At 39.0% G+C, this 22,369-nt stretch overlaps 1 protein-coding gene across 1 annotated transcript in view; it reads left to right on the plus strand.

Moving 5' to 3' along the window:
- Positions 1 to 22,369, plus strand: part of LOC142100949 (phospholipid-transporting ATPase IC-like) — a 76,703-nt gene that overhangs the window by 40,351 nt on the left and 13,983 nt on the right. The window contains exons 3-16 of the mRNA XM_075184881.1: positions 1,391 to 1,488; positions 2,796 to 2,909; positions 4,375 to 4,473; positions 11,852 to 11,913; positions 12,073 to 12,145; positions 12,577 to 12,647; positions 13,410 to 13,492; positions 15,528 to 15,686; positions 16,211 to 16,299; positions 17,269 to 17,465; positions 18,889 to 19,097; positions 20,868 to 20,911; positions 21,739 to 21,895; positions 22,078 to 22,269. Coding sequence (XP_075040982.1) covers positions 1,391 to 1,488; positions 2,796 to 2,909; positions 4,375 to 4,473; positions 11,852 to 11,913; positions 12,073 to 12,145; positions 12,577 to 12,647; positions 13,410 to 13,492; positions 15,528 to 15,686; positions 16,211 to 16,299; positions 17,269 to 17,465; positions 18,889 to 19,097; positions 20,868 to 20,911; positions 21,739 to 21,895; positions 22,078 to 22,269 — 1,647 coding nt within the window. The remainder of the gene's footprint in view (positions 1 to 1,390; positions 1,489 to 2,795; positions 2,910 to 4,374; positions 4,474 to 11,851; positions 11,914 to 12,072; positions 12,146 to 12,576; positions 12,648 to 13,409; positions 13,493 to 15,527; positions 15,687 to 16,210; positions 16,300 to 17,268; positions 17,466 to 18,888; positions 19,098 to 20,867; positions 20,912 to 21,738; positions 21,896 to 22,077; positions 22,270 to 22,369) is intronic.

Below are 22,369 nucleotides of genomic sequence, written 5' to 3' on the forward strand. Positions count from 1 at the left end.
ATAGGAGGGGGCACAAGTGAAGATCCTCATCTCTAGTTCCCAAAGAGTAGCTGCTAACCAAGAGACCTCTAGTAAACCTGCCGGGTGATACATTAAGCTGTAATCATTAATCCTGTTTCTAGACTCGCCCCTTAACAGTTCTGTTCACTGAATTCATCTTCTGGCTGCCGCCAACCCCTCAGCAAACCTCTAGGTGAGCCAGTGGCGGAACTACCATTGGTGTAGCCGGTGCCCAAGGAGATAATGGAGAACTAATGAGCTGTGGGCCCTGGTTCCCTCCTCCTGGCTTGCCTGCTCTGGGGCCCACAGCTTGCTAGTTCCGACTCTGAACTGAGCCCTTTTTAGGCCAACGCCAATACTAGTCCCATCAGATTTAAGACTGATTGACACTGACACCTGCTGAGATGAAGGGAGCACCTGCTATTCAGTCTGAAGACATTTTAACTATAATTTGTACACTTTATTAGTGTTATTGGTGGCGTTGATGTTTAGTAGTGTTGTTGGCGTTCGTATTTTTATTATTGTAGTATTGTTAATTTATTTTATTAGTATTATCTAATCCTTTGAGTTTCCCATTCACTCCTGTTGGGATGACTTTCGTGGATCTGTCCTTCATCCTGTAATATAACACTTTATTACCTCTCGGTCTTCTCCTAAGCTCGGACTGCCAACCTGTATTGAGGGCACAATGGTGGGTAAGGGGGATCTAAAACTTGAGTGAAGTTTTCCTTTTACATCCAGCATACAGGACACAGATACTGAGACTTACACTTGCCAGGCAGAACATGAGGCATCGATGAATACTAAATATCAAGGGCTTTATCAAAATCAAAAAATGTTCAGGGACGACCTGATAACACACGTAGTCGGCTCCGGGTTTCCTAAAGCTGCAGTACTTAAGTTTAACTTGTGTATAGCTGGGTACACACTACAGAATTTTCCACCAACTTTTTATGCAGAGCGATTTTACATGCGATCAATGGTCCGATCGCTCGGTCCATGGACTGCATACACACCAGCCTTGTTTTAGGACCATAAAGGGAAGAGCGGACGTCCCTTTAGCGACTTTTTACAGCCATGTTGTCGTGAGCAATGACTGTAATTTCGTACTCCCTGTTGTGGATCGGTCGGAAGTTTATACACACTACACAGCGGAAACGAGATTGGAACAAAAATATTAAACGGTACGACCAACCAAATGAGGCGATAATCATCCATTTGGGCAGACTTTCAACCATTGTGTCACTACACACACTGACCCGACTTTTGAACGAGCGGCTGATTTAGCCGATTATTGGACGAAAACCATGTAGTGTGTACCCAGCTTAAGGAATTAGACTAAAACCAGTTGATTTTAGGATTGCTTTTCTTTTTTTTTCTCTAATTTCAGAATGTAACTGGCAGGTGAAAGCAAACGATCGAAACTTCTACGACCAACCAGAGTTCAAGAGAAAGTCTCTTCTTTGCTTAAAGAAAAGCAAATACTCGGTGTGTATTTTATTTTGCTAGAATGATCATGTTTAGCTTTTTTTAAATATTAAATGTTTTTAAGTGGTTCAAGATTAAGGGTCTATTTATTATGATTGCTTTTGCTATGATAACTGTAATTACATTTTATCTATAGGCAATTTTTATTTTTTTTTTATTTTTTATATTCTGCTTTTAAAATAAAAATATCAGAGGTAGCTGATTTGTTATTATCATTATCATCATTTATTTATATAGCGCCACTAATTCCGCAGCGCTGTACAGAGAACTCATTCACATCAGTCCCATTGGAGCTTACAGTCTAAATTCCCTAACATACAACACACACACACACACACACACACACACACACACACACACACACACACACACACACACACACACACACACACACACACACACACACACACACACACACACGGAGAGACTAGGGTCAATTTTGATAGCCGCCAATTAACCTATTAGTATGTTTTTGGAGTATTATTATGTGCCCCCCCCCCCCCCCCCTAGCAATTGTGGTATGTATCAGTAATGATTAATCCACCTCTTTGCCCAGTCAGTCACTATTTTATTTTTGTAATTTTAAATATATTTTCAGGATTTTTTTTTTTTTTTTTCTTTTATGCCTTTTGTTCTGGTACTTGTTAAATAGACTTCCACTTGCAAAGCATTTGGAAGCCTTTGCTGGCTAAATCCTTTAGATAGGTTGATATGACAACAAGTCCAATCGCCCTTGTATAAATAGACCTCTTAGTTACACAGAAAATTTTTGCCTAACCTTTCGAAGGTGCAAAGATACAAGCCCAATAAATCATTAAGGGATAATATATTATTATTCAAACCAAATCTTTAGTTTTCTAGAGTTTAAGTATGTTCTATTTTGCAGGTTCTGAAATAAAATTATAATTACTTTTGTTTACCATGAGAGACTGTACAGGGCTGAATGCGGGTAATTGTTTGACCTCGCTTTTCACCAAAACTTATTAAACCAGATCACATTTTGATTTGTTTACAATGGTTTGGTAGTTTATTCAATTCAAACCAGATTAACCAGCCAAAATCTCAGTGTATGGGAAGCGTAAAAGTCCTTTTAATGTAAATAAGTAAATGCCGCCTACTTAATGATCATGTGAATACCTTCTGAAAATGAAAGGTTGAAGCCTTAACCCCATAATTCTGTATTGAAATGTATATGTAAGGAAAAGGTTGATGTTATATTGGCTTAATATAATAGGAGCTTTGACAGATGTTTAGAACTAAGGTTTCCATGTAACTTATACCTAACTATAAACCTGCTTGTTCATTAGGGAAATGCCATCAAGACCTACAAGTATAACCCCATCACCTTCCTGCCGCTAAACCTGTTTGAACAATTTAAAAGGGCCGCCAACGCCTACTTCCTGGTCCTCCTCATCCTTCAGGTAATAATCGGGCCTCTACCTCCTGTTATCTGGCCGGACGTGTTTATTTGCATTCATAATGACACCGATGAAGGGATATAATGTACAAGGAACTTCTCTCTTCCTATAGTGTCAGCATAACCTATAAATCATAGAGGACGGGAAATGATACATAGTCTCAATACATAGAGCATTCCACAATGAACGATCAGTATAGCATTATTGGTAACACTTGATTATGTGATTACATTGTGGCCATTCCTATTGTCCTGCCATTCCAAATAGCCAAAGAAGCACAACTTAAGATTCGATACAAAAGTACAGTTTTTCTGACCCCATTGTATCCTGGTGACAGGATTCTAAACCTCAATATCTCTTGTTTGCGACCAGAAGACTGAAAGCAAAAACCATCCCTCTGCTGTATCCGTAGAGGAGAACATTTAAATACAATTGGTACATTAACAGCACACAAGAGATTCATGCAATTTAATTACTTTAATTAATTTAAATTTTTCAATTTAATTACACCATTCTCTTAGTAGACACAAGGCATATAAAGCAGCAACTACTGACCTCTATATAGCAATCATTTTAGAATGCATCTGTTTGCAATATAACGTCTCGTACAGTACTGGTACAAAATCCAGATGTGGTAATATATAGCCACACACAAAGTGCTTTATTCTAAGAATAACTACTCTATTATGGTATTGGCCGTGGCCAATCTTGGAGCATAAAAGATGCATCCGATGACAAATTATGTACATTTACTTGGCAGTCCACTTGTCGATAGAGCTTAAGAAGCCCAGCCCTTTTCAGGAGCAAGTGTAGGGTTTTTAAGTGAGAGATTGCAAATACATAGAGGGGAATTCAGATGTGCCTGCAGAATGGTCCTGAGGGCTCTCCGTGGCCGGGCATCATCATAGATTTGTCCTCGCACTCCATAAGTACAATGTTGGGGTACTGAAGTACACGTAAATGATTGCAACCGAACTTTGCAGCAAACGTATAGTTTTCATGGGCGCCTTTACCCTTTATCAAATGCTGTATAACACTTTTAATCTGTGCACATTATGTATATATCACATAGAACTGTGTATACAACTCAGTATGGCATATCTGAATCCTGCCTTCGTTGAGCCTATAAACTTTACTATAGAAACATTTTTTTTTTATATAGTTTGATGGAATATCTGTGCATCCTCTGGTTCCAAGAACCTATAACTCCTCACCCAGGCACACCAGTGCTGTTTATATAACCTGATCAAATAAGATCCGTTCTAGAAGACTGTTAGGCTGTTACATTTTATTCAGTTGTCCGATTAGTAAATTGATATGACTGCATCATGCAAGATGATAGTCAAAGCAGTGTCCTGTGAATACAAATATATAAACTGTCCTATTCCACATACATGTGGAATAGGACATACATAATTATGGCCATAGATTATATCTGACTTTATTTTTATTTTATTTTTTACTACAGGCAATTCCTGAGATATCCACTGTTTCTTGGTCAACCACCCTGATCCCTCTGTTGCTTGTTTTGGGCATCACTGCCATCAAGGACCTTGTGGATGATATTGTAAGTAATAATGCACTGAATAAATATATGGGTGCGAAAAAGATGGATATACACTGACGGGGGAAGCTGTGTTATTATTGGCCTTGTTCAGACCCCATTTTTATTTTATTGACAACGAATGAGGTGTAGCAATCCCCAGTGCTCCTTAGCATGAAGGCCCTCTAGTGGAGACTTCTTGTAATGCTGTAGGGAGAGCTTAAGTAGCAAATGGATCCAAGACACAGCTCCTGAATAGTTTGTTGTAATCTTGTTTATTCCAAGTAATTATAGAAACAATCAATAGTGTCCTCCGTGTAGGAAACGGGAATAAATAGATCTATGGTTAATTGATAAACAGATTTATTAATGACCATTAAAAGCTGACATTTAGCAGCCGTGCTACATAAAGAGAACACAATAATACCAAAATGGAAAGCAACAAATATATAAAAACAGAATACACAACAATATATTGATAAATGCTGGGTTTGTAATATGACACAGTAGAAGAGGATGCCTGAAAATTCTCCAAAAAATGAAGGAAGTAAATTAGATAATCTTAAAAAGAGAGCTGCAGAAATTAAATTAATTGTGTAACTTTAAATGTACTACTGGGGGCAACATAAAGAAGATTTAAATGATGGCTGATAATGTAATGTTTTGATTTGTTCTACACCGTAAAATATAAGTGACTCTTTTGTATATCTAAAAAGGCCAATATATAAATAATGTACAGTATATGCAAAATTATGTTTATCCAATTAAAGGTGTTAAATAATTGCAACATACACAAAAGGACGTCTAGCGCTGGGAAGACCTTACTGAATATTGGATACTCAATTGGTAAATATAGTATGGCAACAGTTACAAACTGTAAACTTAATTTATTAAAATAACATTATCACACTGTATAATCCTTCTCTGAGGTCACACATTGATACCATAATATGTGGCAAAATCTAAAATTCAGAACAATACATCCCCATATACAAATTCTACTTTCCCAATCCAGAAAATGGACTGTGTATCTCATGGTAACCGTGCCACTGGAGAGAGAGACGGCAATAAAAAATTGGTGAGGCCAGAAATGACATAAAAAAATGTAGTACATGCATGTATCAGAACATATTAAAAACAGTAAAGTATATATGTGTGTGTGTGTGTGTGTGTGTGTGTGTGTGTGTGTGTGTGTGTGGCACAACGTGGAAAGTCCAAAAATGAATCACCACTCAATTCCTATTCTCCTGAATCAGAAAGAGTGTTCCAAGTGGGAATATGCATCCGTTGTAGAGACCGGTCATACATATGCAATATACACAGTTTCCTCATGTATTTTGGTCAGAAACCTGTATAATCCTCCGTGGCCATAAAGATTAACATGAATGTTCTTCGTAAATCAACTAGCGGAATACGATGATAAACAAATCTTACCGCATCCTAGAACGCCTTGAAAGAGTCATGGAAATAGAAAACATACACCTCTCCGATTTAGATCCTAGTCACAGGAGACGGTTAGTGCACCAAACAATTATTTCGTAGTGGTTCTCCAGAAGCGGGTATCGGAATGTCCTGGGCAACAGTCGTCTATGCTATTTGTTCCCCTTTGATGTAATAGAAAAGTGGGACAGAGACGAAAGCCGCGAGCATAAATAGCTCTTTCTTCTCACACAGCGCTGTGTTGGTTGATGTTTACACTTGCTTCTTCAGTGCCCTCCACTCTATTTTCCTCCCATAGGGTCTCCAAAATCTCTAGACCACTTTGATCATTTGGATCCAGAGTGATCGGGACTCCCTCTATAGAGCTTTTCCTTAACTTCTTCATGGCAAAATACCTCTTTCTGCACAGAGTTCTGACATATCTATTTAGTTCAACAAATAGGTTAAATAAATTGGGCTCTTTTGTTGGGGCAAAATTCAAACCTCTAGAGAGCAATTTAGACTGGTAGGGGGTAAGGACTTTCTTAGATAAATATGCCCTTCGATATTATTTCGCCCTTGTTCTTCTTCCATTTTTTCCCCCCGTCCTCTCTTTCCTCTGATTCTCTTCCTCTTTTCGGTGTTCTTTGATATAGGGTGGGATATGGATTCTGATGCAAGCCCATTTTCCATTCTGGGCTCTTCTCTAAAAAATCGCTAGAGTCCTTAGGGATTTCTGGTCCTCTTTGTTTGGGTCTAGCTCCCAAATCACCGGGAGAATTCTCACCTTTTCTAGGGACTGTTGGTCTATACTTTTGCCATGGGGTCTGTCTTCCCGGGCGTCTGGGACTGTATCTACCCCGTGTCTCTCTTTCGTACCCCCTATAGGTTTCTGACCAAAATACATGAGGAAACTGTGTATATTGCATATGTATGACCGGTCTCTACAACGGATGCATATTCCCACTTGGAACACTCTTTCTGATTCAGGAAAATAGGAATTGAGTGGTGATTCATTTTTGGACTTTCCACGTTGTGCCACACACACACACACACATACTTTACTGTTTTTAATATGTTCTGATACATGCATGTACTACATTTTTTGATGTCATTTTTGGCCTCACCAATTTTTTATTGCCGTCTCTCTCTCCAGTGGCACGGTTACCACGAGATACACAGTCCATTTTCTGGATTGGGAAAGTAGAATTTGTATATGGGGATGTTTTGTTCTGAATTTTAGATTTTGCCACATATTATGGTATCAATGTGTGACCTCAGAGAAGGATTATACAGTGTGATAATGTTATTTTAATAAATGAAGTTTACAGTTTGTAACTGTTGCCATACTATATTTACCAATTGAGTATCAAATATTCAGTAAGGTCTTCCCAGCGCTAGACGTCCTTTTGTGTATGTTGTAGTTACTGTTACGGTCTGGTGTACCGTGGTCTAAGCTGCAGGGAAGCTTACAGAGGCCCCCCCCCCTTTTTTTTCCTATAGGTGGATAAAGTTGTATCATCCGCTAAGCGCCAGGGTGGTTCCCGAAAGGGGACTGATTCACTATAGTTAAATAATTGCAGACAAATGATTATCCACTCAATAGTTGTAGCCTTATCTGTAGTATGTGACAGTCTTGCAAAAAGCATTTTTACTACCGTCTATTTAGAAGCACTATATAGAAATGGAGGCTGTACCCTTTGTATTATGTAGCTGGAGGAATTGAAGTGAAATCTTTAAGCCATCATCATCACCATTTATTTATATATCACCACTGATTCCGCAGCGCTGTACAGAGAACTCGCTCACATCAGTCCCTGCCCCATTGGAGCTTACAGTCTAAATTCCCTAATATAGACACAGACAGAGAGAGAGACTAGGGTCAATTTTGATAGCAGCCAATTAACCTACTAGTATGTTTTTGGAGTGTGGGAGGAAACCGGAGCACCCAGAGGAAACCCATGCAAACACGGGGAGAACATAGAAACTCCACACAGATAAGGCCATGGTCTGGAATTGAACTCATGACCCCAGCGCTGTGAGGCAGAAGTGCTAACCACCGTGCTGCCCCATACTTATTGGATATCATGATGGGTACAAAGCAGACACTTGATGGTGATGTTTGAAGGAGTGTTCCTACTACAGTGCTAGTTTCTGTAAGGATGTAAATATGTTCCAAAGATGTTGAGCGGAAGAGAAACCGGTTTGGTACGATTTTCCTGCTGGTCACCGGCAGTGACTCAATAGGAGATTGGCTCCAGGTCGTGTGACGTAAGGGGTGTCTGTGGAGCATTTTAGGACTCTCCATATTTTCCAGCAGTGAAAGTAACGAGCAGGTTTAAATTTGATAAACTGTCAGTCGAATTCTTGTTTGCAGATTTTTTTATTGAATTGTATAATTGATCATCTATCATCTTTCATCTTGATAAGGGGATATTTAGAAGATTTCTCTTTTTTGCAATAGACTGATAGTCTTACAATCATGTAGAAAGACATCTCCAAAGGGGAACAATCTGTTGCTTATTCAATCAATGTAAATAAAGAGAACTCTAGTCTTCCCCCTGCCAGGACTCTCCCACCTCCCCCCCTCTCTATTTCTGTTAATAACACTACCCTTGTTTCTGTCCCCCAAGTTCCATGCCTTGGGGTCATCCTTGATTCCTCCCTCTCATTTACGCCTCACATTCTGTCCCTCTCTAAATCCTGTTACTTCCACCTTCGGAATATTTCTAAGATACGTCCCTTTCTCACCACGGAAGCCACGAAAACCCTTGTTCACTCGCTTATTATCTCTCGCCTTGACTACTGTAACCTTCTGCTCTCTGGCCTACCTGATTCTCGCCTTGATCCTCTTAAGTCTATCCTCAATGCTGCTGCCCGCCTCATTTTTCTCTCCCGCCGCTCTATCTCTGCGGTCTCCCTCCAACAGTCACTACATTGGCTCCCCATACCCTACAGAATTAAATTTAAACTCCTCACCCTCACCTTTAAAGCTCTTGGTCAATCTTCCCCTCCCTACATGTCCAATCTCATCTCTACCTACACTCCTACCCGCCCCCTCCGCTCTGCCTCTGACCGCCGCCTCACTACTTCACTGATCACTTCCTCTCACTCTCGTCTTCAGGACTTTGCCCGGGCTGCTCCCCTGCTGTGGAACGATCTTCCACGTTCCATTAGGTTAGCATCTACTCTCAAAGGCTTCAAGCGTGCCCTTAAGACTCATTTCTTTATTCAAGTCTATCAGTCCTCCTAACTCTCTTGTCCTGGCTCTCTCCCCTAGTTAGTACCACCCTTTTTTGTGTCTCCCCCTTCCCTTTAGGATGTGAGCTCTCATGAGCAGGGCCCTCTTTCCTTGTGTGCTCCTTCTACTGTTCCTTCACTATCTGTACCTCTTGGCCTGCTTCGCTAGCCCTGTTTTACCTGTTTTATTAAGATCCGGCCTTCTTCCTGCTGATTTCTACCATCCCTTTCACTATCTGTCAGATATAATCTGATTTGCTTTACCCATGCACCTGTGTTTGTATATATTTGTGTATCATGTTGTGTCTTGGTTCTGTTTTCTGTATATGTAATGTACGGCGCTGCGGACCCTTTGTGGCGCCTTATAAGTCAAAGATGATGATAATAATAATAATAATAATAATAACTCTGACAAAAGCAAGTTTATAGTTTGATTGTAATCCGCATGTTTATGGATAAATTATGAGTGGTATATGAGGTGATAAGGGAGAAGTCAGACTAACATTCTCATGTAGAGACTAAAGTAAAAGGATTTATAAATAAAATTAAAATTTAGAGGTAAAAAAATAGAGGTTGATTGAAATAAAAAGTGAAAAGGGGAATAAAAAAAAAAGTTGAGGATAAATGGTGGAAACTTGCATACAAGATTGTGTGAAAGAAAATTGACTAACATAGGCTCATTAAGAGGGAAATGTCATTTAAATGATGGAGGCAGGTGACATGGTGTGAAGATACTGGGTTTATCTGGCCCAATTCTACCCACTTCACACTGACTGACCACCCACGGGTGCCATCCTATGCCAGGGAAGTTTACTGGGTACCCTCTAGAATCCGTATAGTCACTCAGGCAAATGCAGTTAGAAAGTAAAACAATAAATTTATTGTAATAAAAACAATCATTAGATTATTATGCACACACAGTAAATAAATGCCAGGCAGGTTTACCACATCTGTCTCTTACCCCACTAGCTAAAGGAGTTGGTCACCTAGCTGTTCAGACTTGATGACCCATGAATCTCTCTTAGCTGCATATGTAGACTCTGGTAGAGAAAGACAACTCAAAACCAGATCTTTCACCTTCCATGAATGAAACCCCCCCCCCCCACTTCCCTGGAGTGGCTCCTTATATCTAGGGTCAAATTTCCACAGTGCATTCCCCTCCCTCGGCAAACCCCTGGGTCTCTCTCTTTAAACATTAGTAGGTCCTGAATCAGAGGGTTGGAGGGGGGAGTGGAGATGCGCTGTGCTTCCACACAATGTAGCAAGATATTTCCAAATGCGAATTTTGCTTGCCTTTCACAGTTCAGCTGTAACACTGGGGTCTGAAACACTTGGGGCAACTAATAACTTTAAATTATGAGTGCTTTATGTGTGTGGCTTGGGGGAAATAGTGTTCATAATTGGATCACTTTTGAGAGGGGTGTCCACTGTCCAATTAAAAAAAAAAAAAATTGTGAAAGCTTTATGTTCAGCACTCTGGCCGTGAAAATGAAAAACTCTGTCTCATTTGAATTTGTTGTTAATGAGAATTTCCTGCCCACTCATTTTTGTATTGATTGTTCTGTTGTTATTAGGGTCATATTTTCTTTAGTATGGTTTTTCATTGTTTTCGCTTCTCCTTCAAAAGTGATATATTACGATTCCTCTAGGGTCTCCATAACTGGTTGTATGGTATGTTTGTTAGCCAGCATTCATAATGGCAGCTCTCTTAATACATAAACCTGTTCCAATCTGATATTTGTTTTAGTTTTAATGGTGTTATGGATTAAAACTGTCAGATCTGAAAATTTGATTGCACTGTAAATTTATATTTATGTTCAATTAAATGTTCTAAATCTTTAGTGGCACCATTTAAAGTACAGATATAAGCAGTTAACCTTTTTCAGACTTGCACGCCAATGTTTTTCTGCCAATTTTCAGGTAACTCGGTACAAACCTAGTACCCATGGCAGTTCCTAGAGTTTGTAAACAAAATTAACAGTCAAAATGAATTATGCTTTTAAATGTGTGCAATGCAAATGATTGTCAGAAGCACCATATACCATTTTTAAACACCCATCTATAAGTAGAATGTACTGCTTTACAAATATATATTAATAATAATATTTCCACTCAATATTGTTTCAGTATGTGTTTAAATATGTGTAGTGCCTACTACAAAATATGGCAATACTCTAATATCAGAAAGGACAATATATTTGTTAGGTATGAGGTTAAATAATCAATCCCTGATATAATAAGCCTACCTGTTTTTGATTCTTATGGATTTTCAGTAGGTAGTAAAAAAATAAGTAAGAAGTTCTAGGATTTTGGTGTAGTAGATAGTTTGGTTTTTTTTCATGCTCATTCAGAATGTTTTTCTACTTCCGGCACCTAATTGAAGCAATACATTTTGAAAACCATAGAGTGAAGTCTCTAGTTAGATGCTTATATTGTGCTATAATTAAGTATACTGTATTCATTGGTTATAGTCAATTTATTGAGTATTATTTTTTTATTGTCTGTCATTTCTGGGGGGATTTCAAAAGTTGTTTTTTTGTTTTTTTTGTTTTTTTATTGCTTTACATCCTTGATTGGATGAATCCAGTCTGTGCTTGGATCTCAATTTCTAAAATATCTTTCAAAAGTTTTTAAAATATGACTATGCTATGATTTAGTTTGCACCTGTTGTAAAAGTTAGGCTCAGCAAGCTTTTTCTGCTTTTATTTAAGCGTAATTATTTATATCTGTTTTATGTTCAAAGGCCCGACATAAAATGGATAATGAGATAAACAACCGACCTTCTGAAGTTATAGAGGAAGGAAGGTAAGCAGTAACTTGGAGAACTGTTAAGCTCTCTAGTTTTTGGCCTTCATTTGTTCTTGGAATCCTTATAGTTAGTTTACAAACTTGCTGTGTGTTCTCTTTTAAACTTCTAATATATGGCTAACTCATTAAGGTTAAATAATTATTGCCTTCATTTAGGTTCAAGAAGACAAAGTGGAAAAACATTTGTGTCGGGGATGTCATACGAATTAACAAGAATGAGTTCATTCCGGTTAGTGTCCGTTGCGCACGTACTGGATGGCAAAATACAAATTGCTAAAATAACTGCATGTAACTTCAGAGAGCTCCAAGAAAATAACTTATACCACCTTATAAAGGACGTCTACAACTATAATGTAGGTTTTCTTATTTAAAACAGTAAGAGCTGCATATGACAACTACTAGTTTTGCATTCATGGATTGGCCACACAACCCCAGTGCGGAGAAACAGGATTAGTTTACAATCTGGCTGCATACATGTATGGTCATATTGGGCTGATCCTGCCATTCGCTCTCAAACAGAAGTAGTGGATCACATAGTGGAGGGGGATCTGCGTACGTGGTTAGCAGATAGACACACGCAAACTGCGTCCACTGTGTTAGAGAAAAAGTAAATCCTAAAAGTGCGGATATGTATAACGGCAATATTTTGTCATTTCACAGGCGGATGTGCTGCTGTTATCCAGCTCCGAACCGAACAGTCTGTGTTATGTAGAGACGGCTGAACTTGACGGGTATGATTTCTGCTATTGTAAATGATATATGAACAGGGCCCTCCCGGTTAATGTCCGACTTCACTGAGTTTGGAAGCGCCCCCCAGTGGAATGTGTCGGGATAAGTACATTGGGCAAAAAGACCTCATATAAATTTATGTCATTGTATTGATGACTGTCCTCTTTTGTAATAAAAATTATTTAATTCTGTACTATACCAAAAATATAGAGGGGAATTTACTAATGGCATAAAGTTTTACCCCAGCTTGGTAGAACTTTTTTCACTTTAAAACAAAAAAAAATCATTCAGGTTAGGAAACCATTTTTTTTAAAATATATAAATTATATTATATATTACATCCACTTATGCTGCTCTAGAATGTTTAGCCCTTCACATCAGGCACTGTACCAGTTCAGCTTGCAATTTAAACTCTCTGCAAATTGGTATGTACCTCATTATAGTAGCATCCTATAAATCTATGGCATTACCGCCAGATATGATGATCATTATCGGTGATAACCTCACTGGAGGTTAAGAATCACAGACTAAGGAACCTACTTGGTTTTGCTGCAATTTGAATAAGGGAAAGAGGAGGCCTGGATAAAACTATTGCACATAGCAGCTGCCCTCTGGGACTTTGGTTGGGGGGAGCAAGTACTTTAGGAATAAATTTGCTTAGGTGGTAGTGCAGCTTTAAGGATTATTTTATTTGTGTATTTTACTTTTGGATTTTCAAAAATGTAAGTAAATGCATGAATTATGTCCTATAAATATGTTTTTAGAGAAACAAACTTGAAATTCAAAATGTCTCTTGAAGCGACAGACAAGCTTCTGCAGGAGGAGAGCGCACTGGCTGATTTTGATGGTAAGTCTGTTTATATCGATTTCCTTCTTGAAGATTGGTTATCAATTCATTGGAGGGCTTATTTACACTCTGTTTATTAGACTGGACATAATTGGGTTTTTGGGGGATTTCTTTTATGATGCGCAACACTGGGAACATTCTTTATAATTGTGTTTAACGTATCACTGAAATCGGGGGACAGCCACGCTTCCTTCGAAAAGGGGAGGGCGCACAACATCAGGAAAGTGGCTGTGGCCACACACTCTGGGCTTGTCTACTGCTTCAGATTGGGAGTCTTTCTACTAAATCAGGACACTTGGGAGGTATGGTGATAACAATCCCTTGGTCATTAAGGATCGTAGAGATGCAAAAGCTCTTGTGAAGATACCGGGGTTTCTGGCCCAATTCTACCCACTTCACTCTGGCAAGTCACCCAGGGGTGCCTTCCTATGCCAGGGAAGCCTACCCAGTACCCTCTAGGGTTCTTATTAGTCACTCAATGCAGTTAGAAAGTAAAACTATAATTTTCTAGTGATTGTTTATTACAATAAATGTATTTACACACAGTAAATAAATGCCAGGCAGGTTTACCACATAATCCGTCCCTTACCCCACTAGCTTAAGGAGTCACCTGACTGTAGTGATTTACAGACCCATGGGTCTCAATCAGCTGCATATGTAGTCTCTGGTAGAGAACAGCAACTCAACACCAGATCTTGCACCTTCCAGGAATCAATCCACAGAATGGACTACCCATCCCCTCCCTGGAGTGGCTCCATATATACATTCTTACAATGAGCTACAATGTCCCCTTATCCACATTTAATTAAACACTGCAGTTGTACTCTGTTGAGCTGGGGAACAAAAACAAGTGCTATAAAACGTACATGCTATAATCCATATTTTGTGAGCAAACGAGGGACCGGCTGGTTAAGGTGTTTTCAAACTCGTTTCGTCAGAGCTCAAAACAAAACGTGTGTTCAGTCCTCTAGTCGGACATGACAAGTGTTTTCTGCAAAGCTTCAGTCCTGTGTGGTACTGCTTGTTTAAAAAAAAAAAAAAAAAATGGCTTGTAAAACAAATCAAGAAATTTAGTATTAATAAAAGTTTATTAGTAACTATATACTGCAGCATGCAACCAATTGAAAACTACAACAAGCTTGGGTAACATGTCACTCTCCTGCTCAGTGATATCCTGTCATCAAGACTGATGATACTGCCCATGTTTCGTCACGTGACTGTTGTACGTCAGCCATGAATATGTCAAAAACAGACGTCACTATGCAAATACATAGTAAATTATTACCATTAAATGGCAAGCACCATCTAGTGGTGGATTCTTTGTTTCTGCTTCTCTTAAGAAGAAGGAATCCAGTGTCCAGTCAAATTTTAATCAAACTCCCCCATTCAACTAGAAAGACAGTAAGAGTAGCCCCAGCTCTTTACCTTGTCTTCAGTGTTCTGGCCAAGCCTGGAGAAAGTGCAAAGTAAGACTATGTGTTGGGTCCTAGTCATTGAACAAGTCTTCTACAATCTTCTTGGAGTTCTTTTAAACCCTGTAGAAAGTAAAATGTTTACCTGTGCTTAATTGCAAAATATTATACAATAAACATCTCTTTAAGTGACAGTCTGTGCTAGTTGTTGGTTCTTATTTTTCCCTGCTAGAGATGGTATCTTCTGATGCACGGTGGCTCAGTGGTTAGCACTTCTGCCTCACAGTGCTTGGGTCATGAGTTCAATTCCCGACCATTGCCTTATCTGTGTGGAGTTTGTATGTTCTCCCCGTGTTTGCGTGGGTTTCCTCCGGGTGCTCCGGTTTCCTCCCACATTCCAAAAACATACTGGTAGGTTAATTGGCTGCTATCAAAATTGACCCTAGTCTCTCTCTCTGTCGTGTGTGTGTGTGTGTGTGTGTGTGTGTGTGTTAGGGGTATTTAGACTGTAAGCTCCAATGGGGCAGTGACTGATGTGAATGAGTTCTCTGTACAGCGCTGCGGAATCAGTGGCGCTAAATAAATAAATGGTGGTGATGATGAACAATGTTGTCTTCCCTCAGGGCTAGTTATATGTGAAGAGCCCAATAATCGCTTGGATAAGTTTGTTGGGACCCTCTGCTGGCGAGGGATGAGCTACCCGTTGGATGCAGATAAGATCCTACTCCGCGGCTGTACCATCCGCAACACACTCTACTGCCACGGCCTTGTCCTATTCGCAGGTAATTCACTTGCTGTAACCTGTTGTTGAACCAAAGTACTTATATATGAAGCACGGTGGCACAGTGGTTAGCACTTCTGCCTCACAGCACTGGGGTCAGGAGCTCGATTCCCGACCATGACCTTATCTGTGTGGAGTTTGTATGTTCTACCTGTGTTTGAGTGGGTTTCCTCCCGGTTTCTTCCCACATTTAAAAAACATACTAGTAGGTTAATTGGCTGCTATTAAATTGACCCTAGTCTTTCTGTGTGTGTGTCTGTCTGTCTGTGTGTGTGTATGTTAGGTAATTTAGACTGTAAGCTCCAATGGGGCAGGGACTGATGTGAGTGAGTTCTCTGTACAGCGCTGCGGAATTAGTGGCGCTATATAAATAAATGATAAGAGATGTCTCTGATGTTTATGTAATCAGTACTGCTATATACTTCTGCTATAAATGATAATATTTTTTTTAAGTTTATCAAAGGGTATGTTGTGTGCACATTTCAGATACAATTACAATAAACTATTTTGATATTTTTCTTTCAGGTGCTGACACAAAAATCATGAGAAACAGTGGCAAAACCAGGCTGAAAAGAACGAAAATTGATTATCTGATGAATTATATGGTCTACACGGTAACAAAAATAAGATATTTAATCAAAAGGATTATAGTTGTTAGAAATATAGCTGAATTCAGCCATCACAACGTTAATAGCTTTCTTAGGAGTAGATTTATCAAGCCTTTTAAAAATGGAAAAGTGGAAGTGTTTTCTGTAGCAACCAATCGGATTCTAGCTCTCCTTTCTCTAGAATGTATTGGATAAATGATCGCTAGAATTGATTGGTTGCTGCGGTGGTTTTCATGCATTAGAATATATTTTTAATTGTTTCCTGAAACCACTTTTAGAACAAATAGTGGAGTATATTTGTAGAAGAAATGTACACTACAAACAATAAGTGCTCTGTGGGATCCTCGCTGTAGCAGAGACAGTGTCTATAAACAGTATATGCCACATAAGCTGGTTTTAACCAATATTCATTCTTTCTTATATTTAAAAGATTTAATGAATTACTACATTATATATGGCTGCTGTTTACTTTGTATTGTACTGATGGACTCTAAGGAGCCTACATCTACAAAAGATGCATGATTGTGATCTCTTACAAAGCCAAGAAGATCCCAGTGACTATAAGGGGCAGTTTTAATTGTTCGTAATATTTCTAAGAACATGACGGATGCACATGCTATGGAGCCTGAGCAAAAATAAGTGTGACTTCTGTAAAAAAAAAAAAAAAAAAAAAATGTCCTTGTTGTGTATTAGTCGTTCCGGAGGCACCTTGCATGGATATTTTAAGAATTGAATCTGCCCCTAAGGGTGTTGCATATAACTCTACCTTACACCCATTTCTTTGGGTATGGAGCCACCTATTATCTGTTATAGTGCACATTTTACACTATTATATTTAGGCATAACCCTTAGTGTCATTGTAGGTCACTGAGAAATAGGTGCCTTTAGAGATGGCAGCCACCTGAAATATTTTAGGGAGTGTTGAATAAACATCAATTTTTTTTATTTATTTTTAAAAAAAATTTCCCCCACTAGATATTTGTTCTGCTGATCCTGGCATCAGCTGGACTTGCTATCGGACAAACTTTCTGGGAAGCGAAATTAGGCCAAGCGAACGTGTCCTGGTATCTGAATGACGGGAATGCCTACCCACCCTCTTACCGAGGCTTCTTGGCGTTTTGGGGATATATCATTGTCCTCAATACCATGGTCCCCATTTCTCTCTACGTGAGGTGAGATGAAGAGCCAGATGGAAGTGTCACACAATGTATGATGATAAAAGTAACGTATGGGACAAGGTATCGCCTAATGTAAATTACACGGATGTTGTTTGTTATTATTATCATTAATTTTTATAGCGCCAGCATACGCTGTAGCACAATAATTGTAGGTTTCAAGAGTTTTTTTGACCATATAAGAGCTACAAGCCAAGTTCTTTTAATACAGGTCACGGAAATCTGAGTGCACTTAGAGACCAGCATTTTTTTGTTTATAGTGATTACTTGCGTTGTTGGTGTTTCAGGCAGCATCCAGATTGGGCAAGTATCTTAATTACTTAGCGCCAACAAAATCACTAGACAGTCCAGCAATACCTCATAAATGGAATTGTAGCTGTAACCAAGGGCCCTAACTAGACATTTATTGGCCCCATAGCAATATTTTGAAAGGGCCCACAAATTCCCTAGGGTGGGACAATGATATCCTCCAAGAGGAATTTTGTATTCTGCCATAGTACAGCAACTTCAGGGCTCCCCTTTCAAAGCCACTGAAGAGGGAGTGGCCAAACCAGGTTGGTGACTCCTTCCACCCGGGTTGGTGACCCGGGCCCCGGTACTTTGTACCATCCCCCCTCTTAGTGTCCCTGGGGACACTCTCTCCACCCCACAATTACCTTGCTGGCTGCCCGTCTCCACTTTGCTCTGCTCTTCCTGGTCGGGGTAAGAAACCTCAGTCCCCTTCCCTCTCTAAGCCACATTTTATTTTGGACCCCTAGAATGTTGACTCATGCGCACAGCATTCTGGGGCTTTGATGCCTTGCAGTGCCAGTAGTCCCTGCTGACCACGATGGCTGCATTATTCTGGGCTCACAACAATGGCAGAGGGGAACGGGTGGCAGCTATGCGAGGCCCGGTAGCTACTTGAGGAACTAAAGGGGCCCTCTCAGTTGTCGAAACCCTGTAGCAGCTGCCACCTCAGTAGTTAAGTCAACGGCAGTAAAACTGTATCTCAAAACGTAGCATATTGCTCATAATCCTAAGCCGCCCATTAGTTCACATAAGGTATATTATCCCCCTTTGCATGCTAGGAGCAATCTAATCTGCCAGGTTTCATTACCACCTTCTGCCTGTTTTGGAACAAGGCATGAATTCAATAATATTGCATGTATCCCACACATTAGATCATGCCCCCAATTTATTGTATTGTGACTGATCACACTTCTATTAGATTGATAGGAAACTTCTAGGCGGAGATAGATTATGGATAAAAAAAAACAAATAATGGCACTGGCCTCAGTAGTGAGCTCTGCAAGCAGATTTCCTGTCCACATCATTTTGCCCTTCAATTTTGTTGTGCTGTTTTGTGTTTTTGTTGATGTCAATCATGCTACAGTTAAGCAAGATGTGTCATTGCGGTATTTTTGGTATACGTTCACAGTGTGGAAGTGATTCGTTTGGGGCAGAGTTACTTTATTAACTGGGATCTGCAGATGTACCATTCTGAGAAGGACACGCCAGCCAAAGCTAGAACAACAACGCTGAACGAGCAACTGGGACAAATCCAGTACATCTTCTCCGACAAGACTGGGACACTCACGCAGAATATCATGACCTTCAAAAAGTGCACAATAAACCGAGAGACATATGGTGAGTTATGAGGAAGCCCCAAGATTCCATCAAAACACATCTACAAAAACCTCAGAATCAACTCAAGGATTTCAGTCAAAAAAAAAAAAAAAATTCAAATATTTGAGATGCCCAAAAACTTGAAAGAATTTTTGACAGAATAATGGTTAACAGGAAAATGAAGTCCACTCGGATAGCCCTTTACCAACATTTGTCAAAGTCCATAATCTAGAACACCGTTCCACAGGCATGCCCACAATTTTCGGTAACGGCTGGCTAGACAAGTAGGCGCCACTTTTTCGTTCACTGTATTATTCTGTCAACTTATATCAAATACTTAAATAGGTGTATATAGCAGATGCTATAAAGTGATGCAACCAAACATTTGTAGTGTAAAATACAATGAATAAAGTATAGATCCTCAAGTTAGAACAGCACATAAATATACTATTCAGTGTTGTAACAGTGCGACATCAAGGAATCCTAATGGAACAAATTACATATCAATCAACTACCTCAAACAATATATTTGGCCGTAGGATTGGCAGCCTTATCCGATACTCCCCAGGAGTAATAAACTTCCCCAGTGAAGTATTTAAATAAATAGGAATACGTACAAACATTAGATTAATATCCCAGGATCAATCCGTCTTTTCTAATTGTATAGAAATACCGGAGAGAAAAGGGGAAAGCATATTGCTTTATCACACACATTTTATTTAGGTATTTGTACAAGACATGAATTAAAAATAAGTTTAAATGTATGATGTATAAGTATTTTTATACTTTAGTTGGGTGTGTTCTCGTGTGTATAAATAGTAACTAAGTTAGAGATGTGAAATAATGACTGTAAGTGGCTTGATAATGTTGGTTGGCAGTGAGATGTACAACAGGGCATCACGAATGGTTGTAGAAGGACGCTCACTCCCTTTCTGGTTTTTGTCAGGTGTTAAATTGTCAAGAAAACATAATTAAACGTGTCCTTGCAATTAAATATGTAAATATTATTATGTGTAACACACAAATCTGGTTTATCTGGAAATCCTGTAGGGCTGGCTAGTCTCTGAAGTGACAGATTGGGTCATACAGATGATTCACTTTCTGAGATTAATCCCGGAGCTAGTTAACTGAATGTAAGATATACAGAGAACAGCGTTGTGCAAACCATGCTGCTAATTACCAGGTATAACACGTACACCAACAAGTACGTTCTAACAGTTTATCTGGTTTATTCCAAAATTCTCTGAAGCATAAGCTAGAGTTCATAGGTCAAAATAGTCTATATTTCACTGGTCACATGTAAAATAAAAAAACCTTAGAAATAACATGGCCAATTAAGTTTGGGCAAACATTTTGTTGGACCATTTAAAAAAAAAAACCTCAACCAGACTCTAAATTGTGTCTTGTAACATACTCAAAAGATTAATAGAACACAAATTTACAACTTCTAAAACATTTCCAGAACTGCATTCTAAGTTCCTGCCATCAATTTTCTAATCTGCAAATCATTTCTTTTTTACATCTCAGAATGTTAGTTACCTCTTCTTAATAATACACATACTGGTCACTGCCTTTTGTGATTTAGAGGGGCAGTGAGCTGTCTTTAAGTTCACAGATGCTGTAATTTTGTTGTATTCGGCTCCATTACAGAGGCCTTTATGTGTTTTTTGCTTAAGACTAAAATTAAGAACATTTTGCAAATCAACTTTTTCTCCATAGGGGATATGAAAGACGGGTGTGATCCCCTTTAAACGAATAATCCTTTAAATATTACTACATATTTATTTTTAGGTGAAGAAAGACCAGTCGCTGGACAGAAGTCTAGTTATGGTGAGGTATGTTATCCTGAACAGCTGATTTCCATTAAATACACCTTTTTAACTCTTAGGTAGCGGCTAGTCTTGAGTAGAAGCAGATAACCGTTTATCACTACAGTGAAGCAGATAAGGGGGAGTGGGCAGGAACGGAGTTTGTGTAAGAAGTTGCTTCTAGAAGAGTTGGTAAATTGTCAATGTACAGTACTTAATTCAGACTGTGATAATCCTTTACTGTGAGGGGCACACATGGCACAAGAATTAAGGGGCATATTTTTTTAAAATGAGTATGCTTATTGCAATATAAAAACGTATTATTTTATAGCCTAATGGTATCTGGCACATGCATTCATTAAGAAGACGAAGACAGGGCATTATTAAATGGAAAGGCAAAAGCAGTGCAGATCAATAAACATTACGCATCGCTCTGGAAGACCCCTCCATCTGCTCTACTCAGCAAGTGTGGGAGCTCGCAATGTGTGGAACTGGGAGCTCAATTTGACCGTCCAGTTCCACTGCTATTACAAATAAATAAAAGGGTAACAATAAAAATGTAAAAGCTTTTATACAGCATAAAATATACTGGTAATATGATGTATAAGTACCAGTGTTCCCCTCACTATAGCCCTATTTTATTTCAGAGATCTGACTTGAGAAAATAATTTATTTAGCCAACAAAATTACACTAGTATACGATCAGAGACCTGTTTGATGCCTCTAATTTACACATGGCTTGAATGTTTGTCGACAGGTTTGTAAGAAGAGAACTTTGAGCTAATACTTTTCTTTGATTCTGAGCTGGGGAGCTTTGTACTTATCTGATGGCCCTATCTCTCCTTCACCTGCAGGAAGTAGATTTTGGCTGGAACCCTTTAGCAGATGCAAAGTTTACATTTACCGACCATTATTTGATTGAACAAATCCAATCGGGGAAAGATCCAGATGTTCGTCTGTTTTTCAAGATCCTTGCTTTGTGCCATACTGTGATGGTGGAGAAGAACGATGGTAAGTTCTACATTTCATGAGGTTCTATGTTCAGTATAAAGTTAATAGTAAAGACCGATTTTTTATTTTTTTTTTTTTTTTTTTTTTTTTTTTTTTCAATTTATTTATTTATTTATTTTTTATAGAACGTTTGAAAACGTCTTAATGATAAATGATTTGATGATATGTTTTTCTCCTTGTAGGCGGTGAGTTAATCTACCAAGCGGCTTCTCCAGATGAAGGAGCGCTGGTAACTGCTGCTAGGAACTTCGGCTTTGTGTTTTTATCGAGAACCCAGAGTACGATCACTATTAGCGAGTTGGAGAAAGAAGTTACTTATGAGGTTCTTGCTCTTCTGGATTTTAACAGTGACCGAAAGCGCATGTCTATAATAGGTGAGCTACATGTGTTTTATCTGCTTCGTTTTTTATTTTTTTTAAGCTGAGATTCACAGTTTCGGTGTGCCGTTGTTTTTGGGACTCCAAAAGAGGCAGG

Source organism: Mixophyes fleayi, chromosome 1, assembly GCF_038048845.1.
Source record: "Mixophyes fleayi isolate aMixFle1 chromosome 1, aMixFle1.hap1, whole genome shotgun sequence".
In the NCBI taxonomy this organism is placed as follows: domain Eukaryota; kingdom Metazoa; phylum Chordata; class Amphibia; order Anura; family Limnodynastidae; genus Mixophyes; species Mixophyes fleayi.